Below are 19,437 nucleotides of genomic sequence, written 5' to 3'. Positions count from 1 at the left end.
GATCTCTCGCTCCTTCTCTGTATCACTGGCATTATTTCAGTCCAGTGTAATTTAGTGTTGTTTTCCAGATCCTGCACCAGAAATTCAAAGTAAATGGTTCCTTTTAAAGACACATAAAGAATCTCAAAAGAGTAATTGACCAAAGTGTCAGACCAAAGAAAAGTGTGCATGTTTTATTAGGATAAGACTTTATGGTTGCATGAACAAGAGGGCACCATTCAAGCGCAACAACCAACTAAATTTAGCTGTTTTTTTTAGGAGGGTTGTTGTTGTCTTTCCTCTCTTCTTTCTATTCAATGAAACAAATCGCTGAAAAAGTCCAACAACTTTTTCTTGCCATTGCAGAGGTCAGACTGACAGCAGTTGAAAGTGAATTTGTGGATGGGGAATTGGACAGCAATCGTTCTGGCATTACAGTCTGTATACCTCTGGCATCGGGTGTAGGTAATTTCTGAATGGAGACAGAGTGAGAAGCACAGCATGAGTTTTGTGGATCTGAAATACGGGTCTAAAAATAACCTCCAAGTTGTACCTATCCTTCATACAGCACCTGTACTTTATGTGTAATATACTGCGGCCATGAGAGCATAAAAAAACAATACGAAGACAAGCAAAACACAGCGACTTCACAGATACGTCCTGATCAGTCCTGTCTGTTTGACCACGTTTGACCGGTCAGTATAACAACTAATGGAGGATTAGATGACAGCATATTTTCATAAAGCTTCAGTAAGTGTTATCACACTTCATCCAGTCATTTGAATCTTCCCATGGTGATGTTTCTTTTTGAACTATTACTTCATTTTACTTCCTTCACTACACTTACCATTTTTGGTGAGTTTGAGGCAGCTGTCTTCCTCTGGGCCACACACCTGTTTGATTTCACAGTTGGTGGAGCCCTCAGGGCAGGAGTAACACTCCAGAGAGAGGCCTGAGGAGGCAGATATCACCTGGATGACGTTATGATCCCAATATTGGTCATGAACATAAACTCCCCTCCCGTCGTCTCAAACCACAGATAATAATGACGGGCAGGTTGAGAGAATAGAATGAGGTAAAAGCAGCTTGTCTACCTGCAAGCACCTCTAAAGCGCTTAGATCTCTATTTGTTTAAAGCATACGAAAAGAAAAGAATTCAGTGTTTTATTATGGGCTATGTGCTTATGTGCTATTTCTGGGCCAAGCATAGTGATTTCTTGTTGTGTCTTCTTGCAGGTGAACTGTGTTACTTGTATTCTCCTGTTTGCAGTTTTTATGTGCAGCTAACCAGCTGGACTGTGCAGACATGAGAGTGATATGGCTCTTCATTTCTCCCTCTCTCTCTCTCTGAACAAATTCATTTCCCGAAATATCAAACTTTTGCCAACCACTGCTAATAACACACGTGGAAATATGAAAACTGAGCGTGCATATATAAATACATATACTCAAAAACTATGTTTATTAATACATTTATCTATATCGGTGTATACGTAGCCTGGTCTATGAAATCAAATGTTGAATGTTTTTCCATTTTTTGCACTAAATGTAACAGTCTTTCTTGAATATTTAACAGTGACTCTGGAAACACATGACACAGCATCAACACATACAAACTACACACTGATCTGCCAAAACATTCCTTCAGGCAGTTATGTGTCCTCTTTGCGAAACATCTAATCTCTCTGACTTAGCCCGACTTGGCTGCATTTTTCAGGGTTAGGGGGGAAAAAAGAAAAAAAGATTTAGCATTAATGAAAGAGTTTCTTCCTCCGCTTCTATTTTTTCTTACCAAATCCAAACATGGCACAGCTGACAGCTAGGCATAAGACCACAGAGGTCCTCATGGTGACTAAAAACACGGTCGCGTCTGAAAATCAAAGCAAAAACATAATTTCTCATGAATGGTAAAGAGTAAATGGGACAAAGAAAATTCACACAGCAAATAAATAAAAGACAGTTTTCACATCTTTTTCAGAAAAATCAGCCTGGTTTATTCCTGTGAAACTTTATCCACTTTCATGGACCTCTCTTGGTTAAATAAATGAAATAATTGGGCAATCCTTCCATTAACTAATAATGTAAAACCACAAATTAACTGAACTGAATAAGATGAAAAATGTAAGTACAGCTAGAGAAACATTCTTAACATTCACAGACTAATTCATCACTCACCTCTCTGTGGAAAAAATGACTGTCAGCTCATGAGGAAGATTGATTTTGTAACAACGCTCAAAGAAAAAGTAAACAAATCAAATTTGTTTGAGTTCAGAGTCTATATCTTGGTTTGATCAAAACAAATTGGTCAATACAATGTCTGTGTAACAGAGAAGGATAGATTGAATGGCAGATTCTGGCAGGATTATTTTTTTTAATCTGCATTTCAAATGAAAATCCACGTGTTCTTTGAATCAAATAATTTAGAAGTGTACAGGTGACTCAGCAGTCAACAGAGAGAATGGCAGAGACCGATCACATATCAGTTATGATCACTCAGCCTGTAGATAAAAACATAGACGTCCTGTCTGTCCTTCGTTCCCCCCATATTCACTCACTGGGGAGTAGCACTGCCCTCCCCGCCTCACAAAGGTCATTTCGCTCAATAAAGATCAACAAACTGTCTTCCAGGAAGGGTGACGATCAAGAACAGGCACTAAAACGATCAAAACATTACACTGTGAGACTAAAAGATTGCCAATCTCATAAAAAGTTGAGGACAAAAAGCAAAAAAGAAAAACCCACGCTAATCTTATTGTAGATGTTTAACCATAGATTATGTAACAACAGGGAGACAAATGGAGGCACAAACAGGGGAAATGAAAAAAGGATGAGGACTGGACTAGGAGAAATGTAGGACAGGAAGCTGCTATGAATTTAAGAAAATAAGGGGGAAAAAATGATGAATCACATTAAAGAAAGTCAGAAAACTAATTTCAACACAAGCTTTGCGGTACACGTCATCAGCTATCCTGCAGGATTCACCCCAAAATTCAGCTAAGTGTACTGTAATATTTTTAGCCACCGAAGGAGGAGGAGAGTCACCGAATTTCAGCTCAGAGGCTGAAATTTCTCAGCGTAAATCCTAAATTAATACATAAATATATACTGTAGTTCATCGGCAGCAGGAAGAAAAACAAACATCAAACTTTAAAATGAAGCTGAAAACACAACATGGGCAAAAGATGTTTATGCTTTACTTGCCTCAGAGATCACGTGTGTGTCTCTGTGTGTGTGCATCATGATTTCTTAGGAACCAAACCCATGACCTTCTTGTTGTGGGGCTAACAGCACTAACTACTGCAGCATGCTGCCGTGCCAGCAGAAATACGAATAGTTTTTATTTGAACTGGTGAAAATAAACTAACAATTATAGATGAAAGATCTGGTGATATCTTCTTTTAATTCAAAGAGGGAATTTTCTGATGAATTTATGAATTTATTCTGCTAAATATTCTGAGTTGGTTGGTGATCAGCCTCAATTTTGTAAACACATTTTTAAAATGCAAGCGAAAACACTAGAAACTAAAAAAAAAAAAAACATCAAAATATTTGAGAAATAACATAAAAGTAAATGCAACCAAAAGAATTAATCATGATGACTGAAATAAATGTTGAGAAGATAAATTAAAAAATAAAGATAAAAGATGGCAACAGATGAAAGTTCACAGTCCTCAGAATAAAGACAACAAGCCTTTACGCTGACGACAATGACTGCGATACCGTAGTTCAGGATCTAAGACTTGTGGGCCAGAGGTTTGAATCAGGATGAGCCAGATCCTCAAATTCAGAAAACCAAATTCACAACATCACAGTTTGAGATGAACAGATTCATGCTGTGCTTTACGATTAACATCGTTATGAGTTTCATAATCCTGAATTCATGTGAAGTCTTCTTTGGTCTCTGCAGGTCACTGTGAGTTTCTGAGTCAGATGGAAGCGCTTCTCCGACTGTACCTATTTTCTTTACCATCCTTCTGAATCCATTTGGCTTCAGTGCTTCAAACATCATTTTAATGTATAGTGGATGAGATCATATTTCAACTTGTAAAAGTTGAGAGTAATAAAACCTTAGTTGTGCTTTCATGGATCTACAATTAATAAAAATAAATGATAAAGAATAATTTTAGGTGGGGGAAGCCAGCAGATCATTTGATTGTATACTATTTTTCCAAAGGGTAAAGGAGACTCCCCAAACTTTCACCCAGACGTTTAAACATGACTTTCCTTTGCCATTGCAGTTATTTAGGTTAATGATGGGCTGTCCTGCTGCTCATTACTTCCCGTCTGAGGCCGAGCTAAAGGCTGGTGTAATGAGGCAAACCAGCTCTTTCATTTGTTTCTGGAGTTTTCTTTGTACTTCTGCAGCACTCACATCTCAGCAGCCTGGATTCCCCAACATGTGTTCGGCTGCTCCACCATTATTTGGTGACGATCTTGTTCGTCGTTGTGTGGTCGAACAGTGTGTGTCATCGTGGGCACTCGCTGCAGGTTCACTGGGGATGACCTGTGTAAATGATCTGACAGTTTCGACGGACTATTTTACAGATCAGTGCAGTTTCAATATGATTGACTGGCTGCACGTTCGGGGGATGAAACAAATGGAATTAACCTCAAACTGTCATTTCCCTCTTGCTCTCTTCTCTCTCTCTTCTATTCCCAACACACGTTCCCTTTGGTTTCCTGTTCGAGTCACTCTTTTTCGTTCTTTTCCCCTTTCCTTTTTTTCTCATCTTGTCCTTCTGTCATTGAGCCTTTGTCTTGTTTAATTTTTCTTTACTCCTTTTATATCTCCTCCTCCTCTCTCCTTTCTCCTTTCTCTCCTTCAATCTTCCACCCTTTCTCTCTATCGCTCTCTCATTTCCCAGTCCACTGAGTTAAATATGGGAAAACCACACCAATCAGGCCATGACATGGTTATTATTTTTAACAGATTTTTTTTATTCTCTTTCTCTCTCTGTCTCTTTGTCATTTGTTCTGTCTCTCCCTCCCTTTCTCTCTTTCTCACACAGTTTCACACAGTAATCTGTTCATCTGCGAGGTTTCACCACCTTGAGATTTAAAATCATGAATGAATAAATCATTAACATTTGACCAAGGTCTGTGTGCTTGTGTGTGTCTGCTGGAGGAATGAATCAAGAAATCATTCCCTGTATGGGCACACACAGGTTGTGAAGTATTGTGTATTGTGAAGTATTTTTTTCCAGTCAGATGATCTATGAGAATCTCTTAATGAAGAGGTCCCATGCTAAATTCTAAATGCGTGCAGATTTGCACGAACTACATGCTGAATTGTGCACCAATTGAACAAAATCTATTCCGTCCATCCAGGGAATGAAACACACGTGTTCAAGTGTATCCTCCCTATCTCATGGGGAGTGATGATAATATCTTGTGTTGATGTGGGCGGTCAGAAGATTTTGGATAAATGATGCAGCAGCAAAGTTGAATTAAAAATACTATAGATCATGAATCAGCAATACGTCGTCACTGAATCAGCAACAGCGTACATCTCGTTTGAGTCGTGCATGATTTTATGGATTATTTTCTCATTTATTTATGCATTTTGTAACTGAACATGGTATTTTTCCACCTTTACATTGGTTGAACTTCTATCCAAACAGTTTCACCAACTCCTGAGGCAAACGTGTAGCTCTTTAGCCGCTAAACACAACATTGTCTTGGGAACCTAGTTGCTAACTGTGTTTGTCTGATGAGCAGAAAGTATGCACAGAGGTTTCTGGAATTCTTAAATAAAACTTTAACATTTTCTATCATTACTATGAGCAACCTGTTGACAGTCAACTCTGGGCAATATAACTCCTTAAAGTGTCCAGTAGGCGGCTTCAGTAAGCTAAGTAAAAGTATTGCATTGTGAGGCCGAGCTTCTCCCCTCAGAACAAACACTTAGAGTGAGAGGGCAAAAGGTTATTTTATTTTTTCTGGCACTGAACCGGTCATAGGGCTGATTGGGTTTTATATTATGATTCTACACTGTTTATTGCAGGCTTGCATAGTCGACTTGTACCATGTTTATTATATTCTTCGTAAACTGTTTATGTACAAAATACACTTTACACTTGTTCATCCTTTTGTTTTGCATTCTGTGTGTTTAAGTGTAACTACAGTAAAATAATCATACAGGTGAATCAGAGCTCTCTAAAACAGTTCAAACAAAGTGAACATTGGAGTCTCTCCTTGAAAGTCCCAAGGTCAAATTACCTGGGATGTCCTACTTCAGTATGCGTGCATACACACACCGGCATGTGTGACGCAGATGTCCCCGTACGCTGAGAGAGTAAGGACATTCACTCAGATCCCACAGGACAGCAGTTTTCAACTTGTCCGGTCATTTTCAGGACACTCACAATTAAGTGGTGTAACTACCCTTTAATTAGATATAGGAAGAAATAGTGTTCTCATTAAAGATGTAATTAACTCAATCAATGAGCACCAAAGAGCACCGAAATGCCAATTAAGCTTCACATAGATGAACAACAGTCATAGCAATGTGTGTGTGTGCGTGTGTGTGTGTGTGTGTGTGTGTGTGTGTGTGTGTGTGAGAGAAAACTATGTTTTTTTTATCATTTGTCTAGAGAAATAACTTGTGATCTTGTGATCGGGCTTGTGAGGGTTAATAGAGCAAATTAATAACTCTATGGGATTGACAAAGACAGAGAGAGAGAGAGAGAGCGTGCCATAGGTAGCATAATTATCTCAGTGACCTGAGTGTCCATGCATGTAGGACATATCTGCTCTCTCTCTCGCAGATCTTCTGCACTTACATTCGATGATTCTTCAGCCCTTCACTGGCCCCCTTCACTTCCTCCATGATTGCTCATCTATTTGAGGTTAATATACATCTTCCTCTTCATCATCCCTCCTACTGAGGACTTCAACACTAAGTATTGTAGATGTTACACAAACGGCAGACATTTTTAAAGTGTTCTTCTCCATGTTATCACTCCATTGGAAAGATGTGCAGCTGTGTGGGAAAGATTAGTGTGTGTGTGTGTGTGTGTGTGTGTGTGTGTGTGTGTGTGTGTGTGTGTGTGTGTGTGTGTGTGTGTGTGATATGTCTTGGTTTTGTTGTACAAATTGTGTTCTGCCATTCATAGTTCTTTCATGTATGTGCATGTGGGTATGCACAAGTGTGGTGTGTGTGTGTGTTTGGATTACCAGTGTTTGGTATTTATTCCAGGGCTCCACAAAGCTCTGTTTGACTTTTCCTCACCAGGAGGTCCTGCTTCAATCACATGCCCCTGTTTGTGAGTTTGAGTATACGTGTGTGTATGCACCCCATGTTTTTCTGCAGTTGTACATTTCTTTGTGTATCCATAGTTGCAGTATGTGTGTCTCTGAACTTCCTTTCTTGTATTCCAGTAGTTTGTGTGTCCGTATGTGTCTGTATAGGAGCGTGTGTGTGCGTGTATGGGTGTGCATGTGTGCATAATATGCATTCGGGTGTGTGTTTTTGTGCGTGTGGGTGTGTATGTTGTCCGGGGTACATATAACTGGATTAGCTGTCATGCTTTTATTTTTGTAATGGAAACATCAGCTTCTGAAAGAAAGCGGGTCTGTGTCCAGGCAGTGAGTGTGTGTGAGACGGGGGGAGAGGAGAATCTGTGGTGATTCAGAGTTTAACATGTCGAAACTAAGTTTCCAAAAGAGCAGCAGTGTCATTGCTTAACACCTCTGCTGTTCTCAAAACCTTAAAACGTTTCTGAATTTTTGCTTTATTTTGAAATGTATAAGCTACTTTATTTTATCTTAGTGTCATGGCTGCCAGTTAAAACAAATGAGTCCTCCTGAAAGCATCAGCTCTGTTTGAACTGAAACACTGTAAACAGATTTGCACGTGTCTGTACAGTGTGCACACAATCAATCATCAATCATATTTAATAAGCACGTGTGTACACGTGTGTGTGTGAGAGAGACTTGATGAATGTGTGTGTTGAGAACATCTACAGGTTTGCCTGACAGACAACATAACACAGAGTGACATGACAGCAGGGGGTGTAAAAACAGGTCAGTGGACAGTGTGTGTTTGTCTCAGGGATTAGCAGACCAGGAGTCGCCATGCTTGTGTTTGTGGATATGTGTGTGCGCATCAGGGGCAGATGTCCAGAGTCCCATGCCATAAGAGAGTGTATGTGTGTGTGTGTGTGTGCTGCTGTCTGTTCTTGTGTGTGTGAAGTGGCGTGAAAGCAATCAACTCAATCTTTCTTCTCTTCAGTGATTCCCACGACTGACAGTGAGTCACTGTTGATGTGATGTCAGCATGTTTCATGTTTCAGGCCTGAAGCAGCAGCAGAAAACCTCAGGATCTGTGCAGCTCACCTACCCCAAAGTACAAACAACACAACAACACACTAACAACAGCTACGGGCTGATGTGTTTCAAGAGGCAATTATAAGCTTCATCACACAACACATAGTTTCCCTTTTTCCTGAGATCTTGTTTTATCCAAACCCCAGCGAGGTGAACTGCCTTTGTCACTCGTGTTCAGACAAATTTTGACAACAATAGAGTGACGCTTGGCAAGAAAAACAACTTTGGCGAGGCTAAAGAGCTGAACAGAAGGTTTAGGAGAGATACTAGCATTTGTCATCACACGGTTAAATGACCAAAGACCTGAGAGAGGAAAAATGACCCCACAAACGCGCTTCACAATGTCCTGTAATATTATGTGTGTGTGTGTGTGTGGTTGGAGTAGTCTGTTTAGTTCTGTCAACAGTACTTTCCTTCTGCCCTTTCAGAAAATAATATTTGTAATACTGCAATATTTCCAACAGATTTAATTGCACTTAAGCCAACACTGTTTTTTGTTTGTTTGTTTGTTTGTTTGTTTGTTTTTTTGTTTTGTTTTTTTATGAAACTGGAGCTGGAGCTCATCAGCAAATGAACGTTTCACCAGACTGAACCACTCAGATATGTTAAGAGTTCTGATATTGCACAAAGCAACTGCACCATCTAGTGGGTCATATATGAACACATCGGGAGTTTGTGTGTTGGCAGAGGGAGCTACTGCTTTTGCTCCAGAAGATGAATATGTGTCCGCCATCGCTTGACATCAACTGTGCTGCACTGCTGTCTTACAAAAGTCATTCATGTTATTAAATAAGGCACTTTGTGTTGCAGAGAAAGTGTTACCACCTAACAGCTTAGATACAGAAAAGTTAAAAGATAAAGTTAAATTAAAGTTAAATTAAAACAACCCCTAACCCCCCCAGTTGGATCTATAATCCAGTCTGATTGATAAGGAAATACAGAGAATGTATTTTTCTCAGGCTGTGAAACTACATCCTTTCCTGTCCTTGATATAGCTGTTCTTTTACAAGAACTGTCAGTCAAAATACTGAGTCAGTGTCTCTGTGGTTTAGTAATAGGCTTCAACTTCAACCCTCAAGTTAACATTAGACTATGAGGTTTTAATGCTAAAGCGTTTATTTTTCTGCTTCGATTCTTGCCAGCCCAAAATTAAACTAAATAAATATATGAGACATGTACTTAGATTTTTATGGTTACCTTTTAGTTCCATGGACTTCATGAAGTAAAGAAAAGAACAAAAAAAGATGGGGAAGTTTGTAAAGCAATTTTGTGACTTATTGATTTTCAGGAGGTTTTCATCTCACATGAAAGGGCTTTCATGCCTGAAAGGTGCAGACTGAGTGCGAACCCACTCGTTCATTACCTGTCTCAGGACCACAGGGTTTAATGTCAGGCTGTCACGATTCACAGCATATCATTTGTCTGTGTGTTTGTTTGTCTGTCTGAAAAACACAAAAGCACTTTGAGATGATGTGAGCCTCACACCGTTAGCTTCCACAACAAATAACAATCAGTGATGACAGTTTAATAATCACTAAGAATACATTATGTTAAATGCATTTTTGCTGATTGTGGTGAGAGGTTAAACAGCTCGGCTGCCCTTTTTTTCCCCTGCTGCTATTGATTTATGGTCCAACAAGACTTGTCTGAATATCCCTAAAAAGAATAACAGGTCTGAATGTGAGTTTATGTAATTATGATTCATCAAAGTGGATGAAATCAGAGGCCTAAAACACATAACTGCTTTAAATGTTACAGCTGACGCACAAACAAAATGGCTGCCAGTGTGTGGACATCAGGATATTACCAACTTATGGAACTGTTGTATGCAATCTTCCCGCACAGCAGTTTTCAACACTCTGGGCAGGCCAGCTTCCTGATTTCAGGGATCTCTCACTCATCCAGAACAGCCTGAGGGAGGTCCAACGCTGATGTTGGCTAAGAAGGCCTCACTCACAGAGGATGCTCCAGTTTACTGACACTGTGGCTGGAGTTGGCGTTAGAAATGTTGGCGGGCAAGTCAGTCTGAAAGAACGGATGTCTTTGTGATCCTGTTTCGTTACATGGACCCACTGTCATACTGAAACAGGTCACAAATTATGACCACAAAGTTGTAGGTCCCAATCCAAACCATGAATAGCTGCCACAAAACAACACAAGAAAGTCATGTTAAAGATTGCTTGGCACTGACAAAAAAACAAAACAAAACACAATTTCAGATCAATTTCACCTCTGAATCCGTAAAACAGCTTCCCGATCTCAGTCTCACCTGGCACTCTGTGCATTACAGAGCTAGTCTGCAGTCACACGGCCAGTGAGAGCACGAAAAGGGAGCCAAACAGCTGAACCCAGCAGAATGAACAGACCACGTCATTGTCTTGACCTTTTTTAGCTGATGCATTAAATAAAACTTTGTTCGACTCAGTGTTTTGTTAACTTGTTTATGACACATTTGGCCTCTGTCACGTCTTGTTCCGTCATAGTTGATAAGTACGGACGACAACTGTGGCAACACACCAAAACAGATCAAAACACAGTATTTTCCACCTGCTTCATTTCAACGTCAGCCAAATATGCAGCCAATTATGTCCTACAGCACACCGTTTGAACACATTGTTATATTTTTCATTTATCTGTTCTATCCACGCAAAGAGATAAACTGTGACTATTTGGACTGATGGGCCTGTACTGTCCTGTATCTCCTGTGCTAAACAGAACTCAGAAACTGTCTTTGACAAACTCCAATAAATAAACAGAGAGTACTTATTGTATAAATAAATGATGTCGATCTTCTAGAAAAAGAGCAATGATCGGTAAATCTGGATCTATTTTAAATATGTTGCAGCCGTCTTTGATGTGTTTGGCAGCAGTGAGAGAGGCCGGGGTTAGTCCGAACATCCTACTCCCTCCATTCAAATCGGTCTAATGTCGATGATATAATATGTGCTGCGATCATCTTTAATGTCTCCTGTCAGACAGATGTGCGTGTCACACAGGCCTGCAGATGATCTGTTCAGGTGTCAATAGGTTTAACACAGTGCACGAGACATGAGCGTCAGCCAATCAGGAGCCAGAGTGCAGGTGCAGTGAAACTGCAGTGGTTTTAAACTGATCAGCTTTGAGCCAACTCTCCACTGCAGAAAAACCTTGGAGCAGCAGCTGTGTGTATCTTTGCATTTTATTTTATTTTTATGGTCTTTCTTTGGGTTGATTTCATTGTTTCTTAGCGTTAAAAACTCCTTTCATTTCATTTCAGTCTAAAGATGTTTTCTTCCGGGCTCTTCCTCCTCCCTTTGTTCTGGGGTTTGTTCGGTTCTGTGCCGGCTTCTGCCGGTGGGGACGGGGCTTACGTGGATGCGGTGGAGGACACCGTGTTTCCGGGACAGGACTTTCTGACCTGGCAGTCTCTTGGCTCCGTCTTTAATACTCTGCAGAAACGTGTGCAGTGTGCCGAAGTGTCGTGTGGAAAGGTAAGTTTTATGAACCCCTCCGGCAGCTCCCAGAGCTGCTCAGAGGCCCGCAGGTCGTGGGGAGAGGGATCAAGGTCCAACAGCCACAACCACCGCACACACACACGCGTTAGACAAAGCTGTGTGAATATTTTCACACTCAGTTAATTTACTTTTCACATTAATTCAGTCCGCTATAAAAGTTAGGAGCCAAAACTTTGGATTGATTGATGGACTCCATCATAACCTTAAAATTACTGTGATCAATATTTTTTATTCAGTGCACTGATTTCTGCCTATTCTTTCATAAATACATAAATGAAATGAAATTGCATCTGAAGCTTAAAGTTTGTATTTTATTTATTTATCAATCTATTTGTTTTATGGTAAATTAATGGAGGTTCGGGTGGTTCTGTGCATTTTGATCCAAGATAGAGATTCAAAAAAAGGCGAAACTTTCCATCTGTACGGACGAAAAAAAGAAAAATGTTTGTCACAAGAGTGTTTCAAAGTTTAAAACAAAAATAATCCACATGATCAATCTTTTTATTTTTATTTCTAATTCTTAGGAGCTCGAAAAAAAAAAAAACACCTGTTCAACGTGCTCATTTCTTGAAGCGCACTTATACTCATTTGCAGGCAACTTTGAGAAAACTTCTTGAATGTTTGCTGTAATCTACATGAATAGGCCGTTCAGGGTTAATAAGTGGAAAGTGTTAACACAGTGAATGTATAATGAAAACGATAGCTTGGATTGTATGATATCAATAACTGCTGCATTAGTCGGGAGTTTGCAGTCGTGACACAGGCCTGTAATGTATTCTGAACATTGTCAGAGGTGTTATAGCAGATAATGAAAACCTGAAACGCGTTGAATATGAGAATAAACCTTGTCTGATCCACATTAAAGCACTATAATGTCTCCTTAACACTGACATTGACATTATGTCAAAGAGTCATAAACAAAAACATCAATGTTTTTTTCAAAACATCCCAAAATGCCATTAAAATCTCCACCAGTGCTCATTAATGTGACTTTTTAGAAAACTCAGTACGTTATGATTCCCTTACCTTTTTCTCATTTGTGGTGGGCTAAAAATCCAAGTATCCGAGAGCCTGAAAACTATCTGCGTGGACAAATATTTAATATATTATATTTAATAATAAAAATTTAAATAAAAAAAATAATAAGAACTTTTTTTTATCCTCCTCTCTGATGTTTCAGGTGCTTTTGCCGCATTTCTTGTTATCTGGAAATGTTGTTTCCCACAAAAGGCAACAAAATAACCAATGTAGTTTAACTATAAGTTCTTATTACTCGTGTAAATTATATTGATTTTAATGTTGACTTGAACAGAAAATTACCTATTTTGAATATCAATAATACAAAGAAAAACAAGGTTTGTTTAAATGAATGCGTACTGATTCGTTTGCTGCACCAGTTTACTTTTCTTAATGTGTTTTTATAGAGGCTAATTATTACTTAAAAGAGTAAATTCTCTGGATGATTGAATTCATATCTTCTGCTGCTTACTTTCAAACTTGTTTTTGTTTTTCTGTGTGTTAATATTCTGCTGTCCTTGCAGTGTGATCTTACAGATGCTGTTCACCAGCTGATCACTAATCACTCCATTCACGGAGGGGACCAAAGTGGAAAAGGCAGAGGCGACCCGCAGTTCTTTGATGTTGCTGCCGGCTACGTTCTCTACCTAGCTTCTCCTGGCCGGGTCTGCACTGCAGTGAGACAGGGGAGGTGGAAAGAGGAAACCAAACATTTCCTGGGCCAGTTCACTCATCAGGACCACCATGGGTACCAACGCCTCGACGTTCGTGGATTAGAAGCTCTGCTTCAAGAGCTTCGCAACCACTATGTGCCAGTGCAGTGTGAGGTGAGCTCATGACTACGGCAAAATAAGACATTAAACCCAAAAATGAATCTTGTTTTCTGTCCTCAAAGGAGACTGTGTTGTCGCTATGTTTTCTGTCTTTGTCGCCGGTGTTTCACTTCCTGTCATAGATCTATCTATCAACTCTAATCTTGATGGACGGATCAGATCAGGCTGATTAGACTCAGTAACAGAATCAGGGCAGTTAATCACCTTTTTCTTAAAAACTGATGCTTTTCCAGGCATCAGTCCTGCACATGTAGAATAAGTGTAGTTTTCTGCCATAATTTACACTCTTTTTTCTTTTATCATTCTACATATCTTATCATACCTGCGTGATGCCCACAGTTGGACCTCCTAGGCTTTGCCCTGTACTCAGCCACATCACAAGTCAGCGCAATAAAAAAAATGTCATTTGTGTGTCAGAAGGCATTCTTTTCTGAATGGATAGAATGGATTTCCTGTATCCAGACTTTATATCTCTATATATCACTCGATTGTGCTCTGTTGTCCAATGTATATTATTTTTAGCATATTTGGTAAAGACCATTTCCATAATTTGGACAATGGCCAACATTAACTGTGTCATTAACACAGATATGTCCTTCAGATCATTTCAGGTTCGCTCAGTTTAACAAAACAAGTTCTCCAGCTGCCTTAAAATGTTAAAAGTTCACTGAACTCAGGGTGAATAATTAGTTTAAAGGTATTTTAAGGGTTTTGAAAATGTAAAACCAAATGTGCTGCATTTGTCTCCTTGTCCATTCCTCTCCCCGTCGCCACGGTAACCAGAGCTGTGTAGGAGCTGCTGACATTGAAACAGAAGTGAATGAATCCTCACCAGACATGGGAATGGAAGCTGGTGCAGTTTTTGGCCGCGTCCTGCATCATGCTCTGCAGGGTCGCTGCTTCGTCAACCAGTCGCTCCCCGAGGAGACTTTCTTCTTAGATTACATCTTGGAGCACCTGGGGTCAGAAAACTTTACTGTCGAAGGTAAATCTCCAGCATAAACAGAGCTGCTGTCACAGAGTTAATAAAATGCCCATATTTTCCTGGAATATTTTTGTTCACAAAAATGTGTGTGTTTTTTCCACATCCTTATTTTCTGTGTGTTAATTCTTTGTGTTTGTTAATCACACCAGTCTGATGGCCGCTTACATTTCGTGCTCCACAGTTTTGGAAGCTCTTATGAGGAGTCTGAACATCGGCCACAATCATGAACATGATCACGACCACGACCATGATCATGACCACGATCACGACCACGACCACGACCACAACCATGATCATGACCACCATGAGGACGAACACACTCATCACGATCACAGCGGTGCAAGACGAAGGAGCAGGAGCAGCAATGCGCGTCACGAGGGGCACCACGGAAACAGTACCTGGAATCACGTACGTATGCCAACAACAAACTTCACCATCTTTCTGTCAGTTTTTCTGCTTTTGTCTGTTTTATATTATTGTAGATTGATTGATTGTTTCAGGATCTGCGAGTTGGTTGAAAAGAACTAGTACGTAGATTAACCTCACGTTTAGGTTCAGAAGACTGTGTCGCTCTTAAAAATTGCCACCATAACTCATAATAAAAACTGTAAATTATTGCAGCCATACTAATAATAAACATCAGATTACATTGTAGGTGACGTAAATAAAGGCAAACATGCAGTATGTGAGAAACTGCCACTTTTAGATTTACTTAAATCCCTCACAGATTACTAGGCAACAAAAATAATCCAATGCTTAAAGGTTTTGGTTTCTCACAGCACTGCTTCTCGGCTGAAGAGCTGATCCTGATCTTCGGTCTGGCAGACAACAGCTCTGCCTCTGCCAGTCTGGGCCGGTCTGACCTGGCTCGGCTCAGCCCTGCGTTTGTCCAGCAGATCCTGAGTGGAGCCTGTGTAGACACCGCTCAGGAGGCAAAAGCAGATGGGCTCAGCAAGGCCGATAGTAAGTGTGTCCGGACATAAGTGAAGGTGTTCCTGCCTCAACTACTGGAAATACTAAACATAGACCAATGTGAATGTTGCAACTGTTCATCCTTTATTTCAATATTGATAAAGGAAAAACAACCAAAGATAAAGAACATCTGACTCCGTCTGCTCAGATTCATATTTAATCTTATTCCTCATGTTTTTGATCTCCATTCCCTGTCCTGTTGCAGGATACATCTATGCAACCATTGCCAATGTGCTGATAACGCTGACATCCATGCTTGGCATTTTTCTGCTGCTGTGTACCTCCTGCACAAGTGTGTTCCAGTTGTGTATCTATTTTTGCATCAGTCTGGCTGTTGGCTCACTGACTGGAGATGCTTTACTGCACCTGCTACCAATGGTAGGTGATTAAAACCACCAGGCCGCATCGAAAAACAGTTTTACTTAAATTTTAGCTTTAGTGTGGAGGCTTTGCGCTATATTGTACTCTTCACAATCACCAGGCAACCCCAGAGCTTATTTTATTTGTGCAGCATATTCTCACCTCGAGTCTTTTTGTGTCCAGTTTCTAGGTTTGCATGTTCACTCGCACGAAGGCCACAGTCACCATGAAGGACATGACCACGAAGAAACTCCAGACTACATCCACAAGATGTTGGTTCTGCTAGCTGGGGTTTACTTTTTCTACCTCATGGAAACAGTCTTCTCTCTGATGACACATAAAAATAATCAACACCATCACGGGGTAAGAAAAACTGTCCCAGTACATACTAATAGCAATATAAATATGGACAGAATATATTGCTTAATATATTGTCTTTTGAATACGACTTTGAATTGAGAAAAAAAAAATCTCAATCTATTTATCTGTTTAAACTAATCATGCAGTCGCATTCAAAAAATGTCTCCCATGATTTCACTTTGACTCTGAATTTCAAACTATTTCTGGCGCATGAATCTGAATGACCTTGTACCGTTCTAAACGGCTTCTTCCGTTTATCATTCTTCCTCATACAGACTTTCTTTGTCTTCATTTTGTCTCTTCAGAAAGAAGGAGAGACTCATCACTGTGACCACGGGAGGGTTTTAGAGCTGTATCAACAGGAAAAGAAAGAAAACAATAAATCAGCATCAAAAGCAGACCTGGTGAGAAATAAACATTAACACTTGATATAATTATAGCTTGGGGGGGGGATACAATTCACCTGCACACACTACAATGGAACGGATAAAATGTCAATATTTCCCTCAATAACAGGACCTGTTAAGGATGGTTTTCTACAAAATTAAGTTTGATTTTATTTCAGGTTGACTATGAAGACGGCCAAAAATATCTTTCAGAACAAAAAGAGCCTACCAGAAGTGAGTAAAGCATGATATCACGGAGCTGTGGTAATGGTGCTCATGATTGTGGCTGTTTACGATTATAATTGTAACTTTGTCTGTCTGCCTCTGCAGAACAGCGTCTGCTCCCTTACATGATAACTATTGGTGACGGGATACACAACTTTGCAGACGGCTTAGCTATCGGTGCAGCTTTCTCCTTCTCATGGAAGTCTGGTCTGGCTACGTCACTGGCCGTACTCTGTCATGAGCTGCCTCACGAACTGGGTAAAGAACACAGCTAAAGGACAGGCAAGCATCTGCTATGAGAACGTTTCATTGCTGATTTCTTTCCATTGTCGTTTATGTGTTTCTCTCCAGGGGATTTTGCCATCCTGCTGCACAGCGGCATGTCTGTCCGCAAGGCATTGCTTTTCAATATCGGCAGCGCCATGACCTCGTTCGTCGGCCTGTACATCGGTCTGTCTGTTGCCACTGACCTGGCAGCTAAACAGTGGATAGCTGCCATCACTGCAGGACTCTTCCTCTACGTGGGACTGGTTGATATGGTGAGTGTTTGTTTCACAGACAATGAGAAGCGAGTTGTGTTTAAATGATATGCAGAAAACAATGACACCTCCAATGTCTTTCCCAGCTTCCCACCATGATCCACATCAACAACAAGAGACCCTGGCTGATGTTTCTGCTGCAGAACGTCGGCCTCCTCTGTGGATGGGGTATCCTGTTACTGTTGTCACTATACGAGGAGAGCATCAGTTTTTAACACTGCTCCTTAGTCCCATTGACAAAAATGATACAGGCTCTTGGTAGTGATTAAAAATAGCAGCACATTTCAAATCCCTTCGCTTGCTTAATGCAGAAAAATGAAACAGTGTCCTTCCTGTGAACTTTCTCATAGATTTGATTCATTGCTGCAGGGAAGGAAATCTTTGAGGTATTTTACCACATCCACATAATGAAATCCAACACAATACCGCAAACCAGGAAACACCTCTATAACAGCTTCAACAAATCTTAAGATAATAAACCTCTGTAGTGGACAGAATCGGATGAAAACGGGACGATTTATTAAACCAAACTCTCATTTGACACTCTATTCTTTGTGTGTTTTTTTTTTTTTTTTTTGCAGCTCTAATAAATATCAAAAGACAAAAATGAAAGAACATGCTGTACATGTGTTGGTTCCCTTTGAGATATAGTTGAAAGATACAACTTTCTACAGAGTTCTTCTTTTTACGCTTTTTATAAAATGTGTTGTTGAGTCACGAACAAGAATGAACAAGAATATAGGCGCAGAAAAAGAAGAAAAAGAAGAAAAACCTTGCCAAAGATCGACAGTGGAGAAATGATATTGGTTGAACAAAAAATGTCAACACAAATTATGGTGAATGTAAATGTATAGAAAATATTAATATGTTGGGATATAAAGTGTGGCCTTTTGTATTTCTATGATTGAAAATTTTAATAAAATTTTATCTCTTTATGGGCATTCCTGTATTTGTTTGTCCTGAGCAGCAGCAATAAAGACTTTAGGCACTTTTTAACTTTTTAACTTTGGGTAAGAAGAAATCAAAATTGCTTTAACTCCTTTCCTGCAGTACTTTGGGCTTTTGCCTTTTCTTCTTTGAGTCTTTGATGAATATAAAATTACATTTTAATATTGGTTCTGAAAGTTCTCAATAAAATATGAAATGCCTGTTTAAAACTTTTAAAACGGACAATTTTACAAAGTAAATCATGTCTTCTCTTTGACTTTCTATCCTTGGTATGACAAAAAAAATGTAAAAAGTAATTTGTAATCTTTGCGCAAACGAAGACAAAGGTCCATTTCTTCGAATCTTGTCAATTTACAGGTTATGTGACTGTCTTCAGTAGGGACAGAGTCCACTGACAAATCATCGCACAGAGAGAGAAACATACATTCAGTGAGCTTTTCATTAGGAACATCAGCACACCTGCTTATCTGTGCATTCATACAATCAACCAATCATGTGCTTTAAAAGGAGTTTCAGTAATGTTCACATAAAACATCAGAATGGGGGAAAGTGTGACATAATGTGATACTCAGAGCCACATCATAGCAAAATGTGGGAAAATGAAGGAGTCTGGCTAATTTCTGAAAACACAATGTATGTTTACATGCTGGCATTAATACAGTAAGTACCATTAGTAGTGTGTACTTTCTCTCAGACCAAATTACCAATTTAAGAATTGGCAAGATATAGGCAGTGTGTTGAAACCGTCAGCATGTGTCAAATGTAACTAATTACAGAGTTTACAGCGTGTGGCTGCTGACGTAGGGAAACTGGATCTTCCTCCATCAGCTTTACAACCTGGCACCTGTCACTCTGGACTCCTACAGAACATATAAACAGGTTTAATGAGCCTCTTGAGTCATGTTGATATTTCAGTAAAGCAGTCCAAAATAACACCTTAAACTGAATTATCCTGGAAGATATGCCTTTTACAAGTAGTGTTTAAAAAATACATTCTGATTTCACTGATAG

The 19,437-nt window shown here is 39.7% G+C and overlaps 2 protein-coding genes across 2 annotated transcripts; one reads left to right on the top strand and one right to left on the bottom strand.

Annotated features, from left to right (window-relative positions):
• Window positions 1–293: 293 nt before the first annotated feature.
• Window positions 294–1,826, bottom strand: LOC115051423 (CD59 glycoprotein-like). Its single transcript, XM_029514816.1, has 3 exons — window positions 1,772–1,826; window positions 827–931; window positions 294–451 (listed from the first exon to the last, which is right to left on the bottom strand). Exons 1-3 carry the CDS (start codon window positions 1,824–1,826, stop codon window positions 294–296), a joined length of 318 nt encoding a protein of 105 aa, XP_029370676.1.
• A 9,614-nt stretch (window positions 1,827–11,440) lies between these two features.
• slc39a4 (solute carrier family 39 member 4) lies at window positions 11,441–18,024 on the top strand. Its single transcript, XM_029514626.1, has 13 exons — window positions 11,441–11,468; window positions 11,564–11,777; window positions 13,343–13,645; window positions 14,435–14,636; window positions 14,818–15,044; window positions 15,416–15,599; window positions 15,814–15,986; window positions 16,152–16,331; window positions 16,634–16,732; window positions 16,894–16,948; window positions 17,045–17,197; window positions 17,291–17,478; window positions 17,565–18,024. The coding sequence occupies exons 2-13, from the start codon at window positions 11,571–11,573 to the stop codon at window positions 17,691–17,693; spliced, it is 2,100 nt and encodes a 699-aa protein (XP_029370486.1). The 5' UTR covers window positions 11,441–11,468; window positions 11,564–11,570; the 3' UTR covers window positions 17,694–18,024.
• Window positions 18,025–19,437: the final 1,413 nt, after the last annotated feature.

This window comes from Echeneis naucrates, chromosome 11 (genome assembly GCF_900963305.1).
Source record: "Echeneis naucrates chromosome 11, fEcheNa1.1, whole genome shotgun sequence".
NCBI classification, from domain to species: Eukaryota; Metazoa; Chordata; class Actinopteri; order Carangiformes; family Echeneidae; genus Echeneis; species Echeneis naucrates.
Note: the sequence above shows the minus strand (reverse complement) of the source record. Positions and strands in the feature narration are given on the sequence as shown.